Below are 13,338 nucleotides of genomic sequence, written 5' to 3' on the forward strand. Positions count from 1 at the left end.
TGCTCCGTGTCTCTGCTGTCCGGAGCGCGGCTTGGCTCTCTTTCACGCAGCGGACTCCACGCACGGCATCCGCTCGTGTGAAAGAGCCCTAGGGCCCCTGTTCATTAGAGAGGTATAATAAAGCAGTTCTGTAATTAGCATCTAACATGATACAAGGTCTGACCAGTCTATAGTAGTGGTCGGCAACCTGTGGCTTTACAACATTTATGAAACTACAACCATGGCCAGGGAATGCTGGGAGCTGTAGTTTTGCAACATCCGGAGAGCCACAGGTCGGAGACCACAGTATCCCTGAAATATATACTAGGAAAAAGATATGCAAATTAGCTCTCTTTCCAAAAAGGTTGAACTTCTAAGACCTTTTAAACAGACCTTGAGGGATAACCTGGCTAATAACTAAGCCAGCCCCTTATCTGCAGTCAGCTGTTTTGGGGTGATTACCCCTCATCAAGGTCTCTCAACCAGTTAAAGGGGTTAAGCAGATGGCATTTATCATGTAGATAAAGTTAATACAAGGCACTTACTAATGTGTTGTAATTATCCATATTGCCTCCTCTGCTGGCTGGATTCGTTTTTCCATCACATTATACACTGCTTGTTTCCATGGTTACGACCACCCTACAATCCAGCAGCGATGGTCGCACTTGAACACTATAGGAAAAAGTGCCAGCCTTTCTGGCAGCAGTACGCATTTTTCTATAGTTTTCAAACACGACCACCACTGCTGGATTACAGGAAGGTCATAACCCCTGGAAAACGAGCAGTGTATAATGTGATGGAAAAATAATTCTAGCCAGCAACGGAGGCAATATGGACATTAACAATACATTAGTGAGTGCCTTGTATTAACTTTCTCTAGATAATAAATGCCACTTGCTGAAGTGAGACAACCCCTTTAAGCCAGTTTTCTCTGCTCTGCACTTATCAGCGGCAATCAACCTAAAAAAGCTTTCTCCAGAAAAGGTACTAGATTAGATATTATCTATGTTATGCCTCAAAGGCAGTTTAAAGGGTTAAGCATTGACTTCTAGGATAGCTATATTACATCTGGTGTCAGAGGCTCTGCTTTCTTATCCTTTAGAAAAGAAAGCTAAATTTGCATACCTTTTTCCCAGAAACCCAGAGGAGAGTTGCCTGGCCTATACAACATCAAGCATACAAATACCCCTTTGCACCTGAAAAACTATAAAATAATAATAAAACAAATTATCTTTTTCTTTCATGTTAAAATAATTAAAAAAACAGCCATACTGGCGGCTGCTAGTACATATTTTACATCGATGCTGTAAAACTGTGAATAAAATATATACAGAATTCATCGTCTGACCCTGGCTGGGATGTGTGAGCTGAGGCAACACAAACCAAAATTTCAGGCCCCCTAAGCCATCATTCACTGATGCCATATTCTAGTAATAGAACATCAGTGACCCCCAATTAAAAGTGAATGTTCACCAAGCTATTTTTGAGTCCAATGTTTTGTGCCTAATAATCTGGTCATATATCTTTATAACAATTGAAGCTGACTTTCTGAGACAGAGCTCAAAATTCCCTGCACGCACATAAAGTAGAATGAGACAATTCTGAATGCGCGCAGCCACCACTAGATGGAGCTTACTGCATAGAACTCAATAACAACACAGTATGCAGTAAGCTCCTGGGCTCCCCCTAGTGGTGGCTACAAGTATCCAGGATATTGTCATTCAACTCTTTGTCTATGGAGGGAATTTGTAGCTCCGTCTCAGTAAAACAGAAAACAAATTAACTGGCACTGACTTTTGGACCAAAAGTAACCTTCGCTTGAATACAAATAAAATATACACTGTGTCTGGACAATGATTGAATCTGTAATAATAAAACAATGACTATGAGGCGTGGAGATCTGCCTGGGACTCCAGGTTTTGCACAATGCTTCTCAGTAGCTCCTCGTTCTGGAAGAAGTAAACGTAAAGTTCTTTTTCCACTTTGTCAAACTTGCTTGACTGTAAAATCTTCCTCTTCACCCGCACATCCTCCAGAACTTCCAATAAAATCTGATTTAACTTATCTAGGTGGGAATTTAATTGCTGGAAATTGGAGGAAAGCTCCTGAAAAAACAAAAACGTGTTTACATGATTTATTACGCACCAGTTTCACCTTGTACTCCGCAAATGCAGGACTACAGGTCATTCCGGACAGCTGGATGACAATCCCAGTAGGGAGACGTGATGACAGCAACATGGACTGTCATCTAACTTTCCCAGAAGATATAACTATTTATAATGCATCTGGAAAGCTCCTGACAGATACACTGGACCCACAAGTCCCCATTTCTTGGATGAGTGTCCCTATGGCCTGTGTCAGGCCGGTATAGCTCTTTTTCAACTGTATGGAATAGCGTAGCTGAAACTATTCCACACAGAGACATCTAGGAAAAGATCCCGATTAATCCGAGGGCGATGTCCACTGACAGTAGAGGACAACTCAAAGACTTGGTAGTGCACTTATGTTTATAAACTGTTTTTGTTTTCTGATTGCAGATTTTTTTATTCCATTTTCTGTATGATTATAGTGGCAAGCATCTTGCTTGAGCCAGAGTATACAGCATTTACAGACACCTGGACGATAGGGAACAATGGACAGGAGAGGACCTTTGACTTTTAAAGGGAACCTGTCACCGGGATTTTGTGTATAGAGCTGAGGACATGGGTTGCTAGATGGCCTCTAGCACATCCGCAATATCCAGTCCACATAGCTCTCTGTGTGCTTTTAATTGTGTCAAAAAAACGATTTGATACATATGCAAATTAACCTGAGATGAGTCCTGTCCCCGACTCCTCCCACGTACAGGACTTATCTCAGGTTAATTTGCATATGTATCAAATCGTTTTTTTGATACAATAAAAGCACACAGAGCTATGGGGACTGGGTATTGCTGATGTGCTAGCGGCCATCTAGCAACCCATGTCCTCAGCTCTATACACAAAATCCTGGTGACAGGTTCCCTTTAAGGGAGAATGTTGTGGGCATGCTCTGTGACCTGTGCAGAGGTCATTGTGTGGGAAAGTAAGTGAGTTTGTCCATCACCTATTGTGAATGGTGGATTCTATGTTTATATAGGAGATATCTGTCATTGTAGTGCTGCATGTGATGATAATTAGACAACTGCTGAGAAATCATTGCTACAAAACAGGAAGTGTCAGCCTAGTATGAGGCTCAATTGTTACAGTAAAAACTGCAGGGTTTCTGGATTACTTTTAATAAAAACAATGACAGGGAAAAAGAAACAACAAAAATGTATAAAAAATTAGCTTAAAGTGGATGTCTTGCGTCAGCAAATGTCATTGATCATGTAGATAAAGTTGATACAAGACACTTACTAATGTATTGGTATTATTATTGCTTCCTTTGCTGGCTGGATTCATTTTTCCATCACATTATACACGGCTCGTTTCCAGGAATTACAATCCATCAGTGGTGGCTGTGCTTAATGTACACTATAGGGGGAAGGCACCGGCTTCTCTGGTTCCTGGGACTGCGGGAGCGCACATAGGCTGGTGATTGTTCCTATATAGTGTGCAAGCATGACCACCACTGCTGCATTACAAGGTGGTCATAACCCTGGAGACGAGCAGTGAATAATGTGATGGAAAAATGAACCAAGCCAGCAAAGGAGGCAATATGGACAATCACAATACATTAGTAACTGCCTTGTGTTAAATTTCTCTACATGATAAATGCCATTTGCTGAAGTGAGATGACTTTAGGCAAATTATTTTTTATTTTTATTTTCCATGTCACTATCTATATTAAAAATAATCCTGAAATCCTACAGTTTTTACCCTGATAACTGACTTCCTTCAGTTATTATACGGTCAGTGTGTGGTATGGATACAGGGCAAATCATCTATAATCACTGAAGTCCAATAATTCCGTAATTTCAAATACATTTATCACAGGCCTGGTATGGGGCGGAGGGCCTGCATGTCCAGGATTCAGTCAGTCTCGTGGGACCCATTTTAAGATGCTGCTATTCCATACAGAGACATCCAATAATAAGAATGTGTTACGCCAGATATACTTTTTTTCTTTTTTTTTTTAAACAATGACAGCCTATGGGAGCAACAGATGCTTAATCAGTGGCATTTGTCGAAGCTATATGTTGGAGAGATACCGTCAGGAAATCCGGATGTATACCTCTGAATGACACAACAAAACGCAACGTGAACGTAGCCGTACAGTACTGTAATGTATACTCTGCTGGACATATAGCTGTGCATACGAAGGCAAGATCTTGAGGCTCTAGACTGGTGCCTTCAATGCTTTCTGTATAATCCAGGTTCATCCATACAACTGATCACATGGTTGAGAATGTAGGTTCTCCGCATGCTGCTCTGGCGGTGCAATTCCCAGCAAACCACAGAATGGCCATAGCCTGAGAAGTACTTACCGGGGTAGTTAAGATAAGTTCAGCTCCATCCGGATACATATAATCTTGTAACGTCTTCAGATTGGATTCGAGCTTTGACGTAAAGAGGGATTGTTCTTGCTGAGAAATGGCTAGCTGGTCCTTCAGAGACTGGGTGTCCAGGGATAACTTCTGCGCCAGCGATTCTAAACTGCTGTATGTCCTGAACAGTTTCTGAGTGTCATCTCCATCCAGAAGCTGAAATAACCTGTAACATACAAGCGTGGAAAATACATACATGCCGTCACTTTTCCAGTGCAGTGATCTCACTAGTCTGTCCGAAAGTTGAAAAAAAAAAAATAAAGTATCTCCCCCCCCCCCTCCGACCTCAATTGACAGATGTAAGAATCAGTTATTGTCCAATCTGTTTTTTTCGGGGACGAAAAAATAAATTAAAATAAAGTCCCGCAGACAACTTTTTTCCCCATCCAAAAAAGCGGATTGGACAATAATTGACACAAACGGATGCTTAAATCCGTCAACTGAGGTCTATGGGGTAAAAAAACAAACAAACAAAAAAACGGATACGTTTTATTGATTTTATTTCCGGATGGACTAGAATGGGGAACCGAAACGCTGATGTGAACTCAGCCTAACAAGGAAACGAATAAAACTCCCATTCATTACAACAGAGGAAGCATGTGAGCCACCCCTGTTCTGAGCTCCGGGACCCCATCATTCACTAAACGGGGGCCAAAACCCCTTTACCTGACGATTAAGACTTTAGGGCAAACCGCAAAAAAGTTAATTCATGTAACTTTTTTTTACCAATTCAGGACCATCTGTTTAGGTACTTTATGAATTTCATTGCCGTTTCTCTGGCTGCTCATGAATATTCATTAAAGGTTCTGCACTAGTCCTGTATACATAATTTACTAGCTTCCTCTGCTCTGTGACCTGACAATACATTGCTGAGTAAAAGTCAATGTGATTGATCAAAGCCCTTACTAGGGAAATCTATAATCTACACCCCACAGACCTGGTCAAAGAAAGTATAAACTCAAAAACATTTCACGTGTCTGCATTTTTCTCAACCCTGAATCAACAAAATGCTTGTACTGTACATGCTCTCATCATCTCCTGCTTAGACTACTGCAACATCCTCCTCTGTGGCCTCCTATCTAATAATACTGTGCCCTCCAACCCATGCTCAATTCTACTGCCTGGTTAATCCATCTCTCCCCTCATTTCTCCTCTGCCAAACCCTTCACTTGCTCCCTACTGCTCAGCAAAGTCAGTGCAAAACACTAACAGTTTGATATAAAACCATCCACAACCTGTCCTCTCCATACATCTCTAACTTAATCTCCTGATACCTCCCCACATGTAATCTCCAGTCCACAACCTGTCCTCTCCATATGTAATCTCCAGCCCACAACCTGTCCTCTCCATACATCTCTCCTGATACCTCCAACATGTAATCTCCAGCCCACAACCTGTCCTCTCCATACATCTCTCCTGATACCTCCCCACATGTAATCTCCAGCCCACAACCTGTCCTCTCCATACATCTCCCCTGATACCTCCCCACATGTAATCTCCAGTCCACAACCTGTCCTGTCCATATGTAATCTCCAGCCCACAACCTGTCCTCTCCATACATCTCTCCTGATACCTCCCAACATGTAATCTCCAGCCCACACAACCTGTCCTCTCCATACATCTCTCCTGATACCTCCCCACATGTAATCTCCAGCCCACAACCTGTCCTCTCCATACATCTCTCGTGATACCTCCCCACATGTAATCTCCAGCCCACAACCTGTCCTCTCCATACATCTCTCCTGATATTTTCCCACATGTAATCTCCAGCCCACAACCTGTCCTCTCCATACATCTCTCGTGATACCTCCCCACATGTAATCTCCAGCCCACAACCTGTCCTCTCCATACATCACTCGTGATACCTCCCCACATGTAATCTCCAGCCCACAACCTGTCCTCTCCATACATCTCTCGTGATACCTCCCCACATGTAATCTCCAGCCCACAACCTGTCCTCTCCATACATCTCTCGTGATACCTCCCCACATGTAATCTCCAGCCCACAACCTGTCCTCTCCATACATCTCCACTGATATTTTCCCACATGTAATCTCCAGCCCACAACCTGTCCTCTCCATACATCTCTCGTGATACCTCCCCACATGTAATCTCCAGCCCACAACCTGTCCTCTCCATACATCTCTCGTGATACCTCCCCACATCCTGTCCTCTCCATACATCTCTCCTGATATTTTCCCACATGTAATCTCCAGTCCACAACCTGTCCTCTCCATACATCTCTGACCTAATCTCCTGATACCTCCCCACATGTAATCTCCAGCCCACAACCTGTCCTCTCCATAAGGACAGAGACATTTTTACTTTGTCTTACTTGACCATCTTACCCATGGGTGGCTGAATCTCTCGAATCAATGTTGACCCTTGGCTTGTTTGAAGCCAACAAAGCAGGATCAGACATCATCTTGGATCTTCCCTCCAGTCTTTCGGCACTGTGTCTCAGCTCTTGAATTAAGGCTTCCAGCTGACGATTAAGGTTTCTATGTTTTCTTAGCTCCAACTCAAAGCCCAGCTGTAGGAGCTCGAAGGAGGCCCTCTGCTTCATCAGATGACTGCACACCAGGTCCTGCCTGGACGTGTATAAACTGTGGCGGGCCATCTGCAGATCGTAGTCTCCTTTGACAATGGGCATATTCATTAGCTGGGCGCTCTCCCGGACCAGGGCTGGAAGAGTCTCTCTTTTTAAGGCTTCTATGTGATTTTCAACCTGTGATGTCTCATCCTTCAAGCTCGATATTCTCACCAGCAGCTCTTCTTTCTGAGAGGCCTTTATAATGCAAAGAAATAAGGTTCTTCAAAACATATAATATGTAAAGCAGCTGCAGATACCAAACTGGCCCTGGCTGTAATCTATGGGGAAACCTGGCAGTAAGTGCTCAGTTTCCCTGCAGCGCCTGCAACAGGGGAAATTAAGCATTACACATTCACATCAATGGGTAATCCAGGTAATGTATGACAGGTCCTCCAGAGTGAGAGATGCTCTTTGAAACTGCTCTCCACTCTGGTCAATAGTCCAGAATACTGAACAGTAGACCACTCCCCACCCATTAACTCAGAAATCTCTAAAAAGGTGTATTACAATGAGTGTTCTAAACTGGACATCCCCTTTAACTAAAACAAACTATATAGTTAGGTAAAAATGAAACACATCCTGGTCATTATTAAAGGGGTTTTCCCACCTATCCAGAGGAGTGATGGTCATAGCTTTCTCCGTCCTTCCCATAGAGACTGGATGGAGTGGCAGTGCACACATGTGACCACCCCTCTATTGAAACTCCTCCAGAACAGATAATCTGGACTCCTGTTCCATGGTTTGTTAGGAGTCTGTGACAGGTGGGGCCACCAAGAGATCATACGATTTTCATAAGTGGTTAGGTGATCAATGTTATTTGTGGAATAAACCCTTTCATGTGACGATGGTGCGCAGGACATTTTCTAAGTATCTCCACTAGTTTTTGGTGGAACATGGATGGTCACATGAACAGGCAGCTTAGACTTGCATTATACATTGCCGAAGACGCCTCCACTAGTCTCTCCAGATATACTCCTGTGATAGGACAGATACTAAATATTAAACTCTTACCTTGCTGTGAATTAAGCGAGCATTGGCCTCAACCCATTGCAGACCAGTCTTTAAACTGGAATTCTTGGCCTTGGTCTCTATGAGCTTGTTTCTCGTGCTGATGTAAGCCAGCTGGAGCCTCATCATCTCTTTGCACTTTTCCTCAAGAACAGGATCATCACTGGCACCTCCATCCAGTTGGATAAGCCGAAAGTCTTCATCTGTCCCCTCTATACACTTCGATAAGCCCTCAAAGAAATGTTCTTTGGTAAACTGTGTGAGAGCAGAAGTGCTTTGCTCTTCACATGATAAGTACTTATCTAGGAGAACCTGGAATAAGAAGATGGGTGATGATGATGACATTTCACCCTTTTCCTGAGGGCAGTAGAAGGAAATGAGCTTCTGGGTGCCTTCGACAACGGTCTGGAGCTCATGGTTCAGCTTATTTCCAGTCACCTGCAGGACACTCAAGGTTTCGTTCAAGGCTTTGGCCTCTTCATCTTCCCTATCTTTCAGCTTCATACATGAGTGGATATTGGCAGACACCATAATTTGCATCTTATTACACCTCTGTAGGTGCAACCGTCGTAATTTCTTTAGGGTGTGAAGCTCTTCCTCCAGCTTCGCCACCGCCACCTCCTCCAAAGCAGAGGTCTTAGAGCTGGATGGTCTGCATGTCTTCATCACCTCCTCTAAAGCCTTCTCATCCAGCAGAGCTTTCCCAGACTCCTTCAATTCATTAAAAGCCTGCAGTTTCTCCTCTGATACCACATTCTGCTCCGTGACGCCGGCACAGAACCAGTCTAGGAAAGATTTGGCATCTGTGGTTTCAAACAGCCAGTCAAAGTCTTCTCCATCCAGCCTTGAGGCGTTAGGATAGCCCAGCTTCCGTAATGTCTGAACAAACCGACCTCCACAATTCATGGTTGCCCCTGTATGAACGAAACAAGTGAACACATCAAAGTATGGACATATCAAGAGGAAGTTCCATAGCAAAAAGAAGTAAACTTAAAGGGGTTATCCCAAAGTGAAAACCAGACATCATACAACCTCTTTCTACCAAAGCTAGAACCAGCCCTGTACCTTACATGGATCCAAAGATCTCCCCGTTCATTGCAGTTGGAAGGACAACAATATGGCTGACAGTTATTGAAGGTTTATGGCTAGCTTTAGACCAGGGATGTTCACCTGCGGCCCTCCACCTGTTGCAAAACTACAACTCCCAGCATGCCTAAACAGTGTACAGCTATTAGGGCATGCTGGGAGTTGTAGTTTTGCAACAGCTGGAGGGCTGCAGGTCGACCATCCCTGCTTTAGGGTAAAGATACAATTGTGTATTTGAGACCTAGGCCTCTTTCTCTTCTTTGGAGATTCAGCAGGCTGTTCCGGCACAGAGCAATCTGCTGGATCCCCATTGACTGCAATGAGATCCAGCCAATTTCCGGCATAAATGCCGGATTTCAGACGGACAAAAACAGTTGCATGCAACGGACTTTTGTCCAGACAGCATTTGCGTCGGATCTCCAAAATGGAGATGTGGACGAGGCCTTAGCAAGATAGGTGAACTGAATTTCATCTCAATTTGTGGACCTTCAACTGGTCCAAACTTCATAGATCAGGGATGGCCAACCTGCAGCTCTCCAGCTGTTGAAAAACTACAACTCCCAGCATGCTAAGACTGCCTACAGCTATCAGCCTACAGCAGGGCATGGTGGGAATTGTAGTTTTACAACTGGAGAGCCGCAGGTTGGCCATCCCTGTCATAGATTATCATAGAACCTTAGGGTACAGCCACACGGTCAGGTTTTTTATGCCATTTTGGAAGCCAAAATCAGGAGTGAAGTAAAAAAAATTAAATTGGAACTTTCTCACCTTTTATGATCCACTGCTGGTTTTGGCTTCCAAAGCTGCATCAAAGATCCTGACAGTGTGGCCGCACCCTTGTGACAGGTTGGTTCTATAGATCTGCTCAGGGTCCAGATAATGCACACATGATTCAGATGCTAAAATGTGGTCATGTCAAACCAGTCTAAATCCTATAGAATGTGCCATTTTGTCTGATGGGTAGGGTCCAACCTCTTAAATGCCCACCATTTTGGAGAAGAGAAGTGAGGAAGAGCCCCAAAGAAGAGAAGTGAAGAATAGCCACCCATCTCTCTATCATAGTCTATAAGAGTTAGAGGGCTTGTCCAGAATTAGGGGGGGGGGGAAAATACTGGGGAAGATTTATCAAACTGGTGTAAAAGAAAGCTGGCTTATTTGCCCATAGCAACCAGTCAGATTCACCCTTTCATTTTCCAAAGGAGGTCTGAAAATGGAATCTGATTGGTTGCTATGGGCAACAAAGCCAATTCTCCTTTACACTAGCTTTAATAAATCTACCCCACTAGGTATTTATTTATTTCCATAGCATCATTACGACGGCATACAAGGAGATTGACCCCTGACCTCTGTAGGGGCAGGAACAGAGAAAGGTTAAATACCCCCCTCCCACCAACAACACCAGTGTTTCCTGTCCCTACAGAGGACAGGGCAGAGAAAGGTCTCCCTGTATGCAGGGAGATGAAGCTAGGAACTACAAGGACATTTTTTTACCTGAGCAAAATCGCTGGCATCCTGCCATGGCGTCCCCCTGCCCTCCCGCAGTCCCAGTACTAACGCTGGGCAGGGCTGTGTGGGGTATACTCACTCCGGTTGTATCTGGGGCCTGCTCCCAGGGCGACAGCTCCCTCCTGGCCTACCGAGGCTTCAGCAGGGTTGCGTGCCCGGCGCTAGGGATCGACCGATTATCGGTTTGGCCGATATTATCGGCCGATATTGAGGATTTTGAACGTTATCGGTATCGGCATCTATTTTGCCGATATACCGATAACGTATTGGGAACACAGATCGCGCTGCTCTCAGCGCTCTCCGTGTTCCCTCCGCAGCACAGGGGAGAAGGAAGCAGTGTGTCCTCCCCCTGTGATGCTGCTGCCGCTGCTTCCAATGACAGGACGGAAGACAAGAGGAGGGGAGGGGCTGTGGCCGCTGCGCCACCAATGAAGATAAGCCTTTCATTCATTCATATACAGGAGGCGGGAGCTGGCTGCAGAATCACATAGCCAGCTCCCGACCTCTATGAACGGCAGCTGCGGTCCGCGGTAGTTAACCTCTTAGGTGCCGCGGATCGCAGCTACCGCTCATAGAGGTCGGGAGCCGGCTATGTGATTCTGCAGCCAGCTCCCGCCTCCTGTATGTGAAAGAGAGGTATCTTCATTGGTGGCGCAGTGCGCCCCCCCCCCTCAAGCAGTGCGCCCCCCACCCCAATAGTAAAAACATTGGTGGCGCAGTGCGCCCCCCCCCTCAAGCCCCCTAGTATTAGTCATTGGTGGCGCAGTGCGCCCCCCACCCCCATCCCAATAGTAAAAACCTTGGTGGCGCAGTGCACCCCCCCCCCCCCAGTTCTAATCATTGGTGGCAGTGGCCACAGGATCCCCTCTCCCCTGCTCCTCCGATCGGAGCCCCAGCAGTGTAAGCCTGGGGCTCCGATCGGTTACCATGGCAGCCAGGACGCTATTGAAGCCCTGGCTGCCATAGTCAGCTCCATGCTGCTGTGTGCACAGAGCACAGGGCAGCAGGGACAGTGTGAGATCCTATTCACTCTGATAGAGATCTATCAGGGTGAATGGGACAAGGGTTCAAGTCCCTAAGGGGGCTAAAAGTTAGTAAAAAAAAAAAAAAAAAAAAAAAACACACAAAAATCTTAAGTATAAATGAAAAAGATTTACAAAAAAAATAAAATAATAATACACGTTAACAATAAACATTAATTTTCAGCAGATTTGTGTAGGAATTTTTTTTTCCTCAAAAATAAAAATACCCAGAATATCGGTATAAATTATCGGCTATCGGCCTGAAAGTTGACAAATTATCGGTATCGGCCCTAAAAAATCAATATCGGTCGATCCCTACTGCCATTAATGCCAAATAAAGAACTAAATATATAACATTCTCAACGTAAATACTAGACTGCTGTGTGTGGTCAAAATGGCGCCTGTACTCTATGTAATATATGTAGTGCAGGCGCCATTTTGTGCTGCAAAAATTCAGCGCTCTAGATTTTTTTTAATTGAAGCACAATTTCTGTAACTTACCCCTAAGTCACTTATATGTTTGACCAAATATAGCCGTCAAATTTTTAAGTTGAGAATTTTGTATGGCCCCCGAACGATGTTACAAATATCCAAATGGCCCTCGGCAGCAAAAAGGTTCCCCACCCCTGGTGTATAGGAACCACCATGAGCCTTTTCCTTAAAGGAATATTCCCATAACAGGTTTCCCTGCTCGTGTGGGTGGTCACCTCCTCATCTATTTCCAGTCTGGATGCGGTGGGCCCCTCACCAGGTGGGATGGGAGTCAGGGGACCCCCGTTATGGAGACAGTTTCAGGTCACTGCAACCCCATTCAGGTCCATTATATTTTGGGGCTGCACTGCTATACCGCAACCATCGTCCCTATGTAGCCCCAGCCTTAGCTTACAATCTCTCACCATTTTCAAGATCCCTGCTTGATGTCAATGAATATAGAAGCTGAAAACCCATCCTAATCATGATACAGGTGTCTCTTGTAAGGAGGTAAGACAGGCTCTGTATCCACTGACAGCAAGCAGACATCTTGAACATGGTGGTAGACCTGGACCACAGTAGACAGATTCCTAGATGACCCTCTAGAAACAGTTATGTAAACTGTGCCGTAACCCATAGCAACCAGTCAAAAAATCACCAGGCGGGTTTCCCATAGTAACCAACCCTGAGGCTGGTGCAGGTTAGATAATGAAAGCAACAACCCCATTGGTTGTTACAGTGTTTTCCTCCCCAGGGGTTAGTGTTTACAAAGCATTCTGGGACTTGTAGTTCAGTCCGCACGTAACCACATAGCTATCCCGGTGTACTACGTTCCGTACATAGATGACATATATATACACGTACCTTCTCTGTCTTTATTTCTCCCGCCGCTGATTCCGTACGGCTGCCAATTCGTGTGACGTCACAAGAAGGACTACGGAGTGCCCCAGAGACCAAACTATATCAGGAAAGAGAAACGCTCCGGTTGTCAAGGAGTTGCTTGACCGCCTCCCGCCAGTAGGTGGCAGCAAATAGACATGATGTGCAAGTCTTGTGAGCAAAAAGCGTCGGATCGGGTGGGGACTCGGTTTTCCCGCCCTTAGTGGTTGTAGTCTGCAGTGTGTGGCGTCTTGAGGAGCAAAAGTGCGGGTAGAAGAAGGCTAGAG

At 44.9% G+C, this 13,338-nt stretch overlaps 1 protein-coding gene across 1 annotated transcript; it reads right to left on the reverse strand.

The window, feature by feature from the left end:
• Nucleotides 1-581: 581 nt before the first annotated feature.
• Nucleotides 582-13,083, reverse strand: HAUS3 (HAUS augmin like complex subunit 3). The gene is made up of 5 exons (XM_040419215.1): nucleotides 13,041-13,083; nucleotides 8,091-9,003; nucleotides 6,835-7,274; nucleotides 4,427-4,652; nucleotides 582-2,084 (listed from the first exon to the last, which is right to left on the reverse strand). Exons 2-5 carry the CDS (start codon nucleotides 8,991-8,993, stop codon nucleotides 1,863-1,865), a joined length of 1,791 nt encoding a protein of 596 aa, XP_040275149.1. The 5' UTR covers nucleotides 8,994-9,003; nucleotides 13,041-13,083; the 3' UTR covers nucleotides 582-1,862.
• Between the last annotated feature and the right edge of the window lie 255 nt (nucleotides 13,084-13,338).

Source organism: Bufo bufo, chromosome 2 (assembly GCF_905171765.1).
Source record: "Bufo bufo chromosome 2, aBufBuf1.1, whole genome shotgun sequence".
NCBI classification, from domain to species: Eukaryota; Metazoa; Chordata; class Amphibia; order Anura; family Bufonidae; genus Bufo; species Bufo bufo.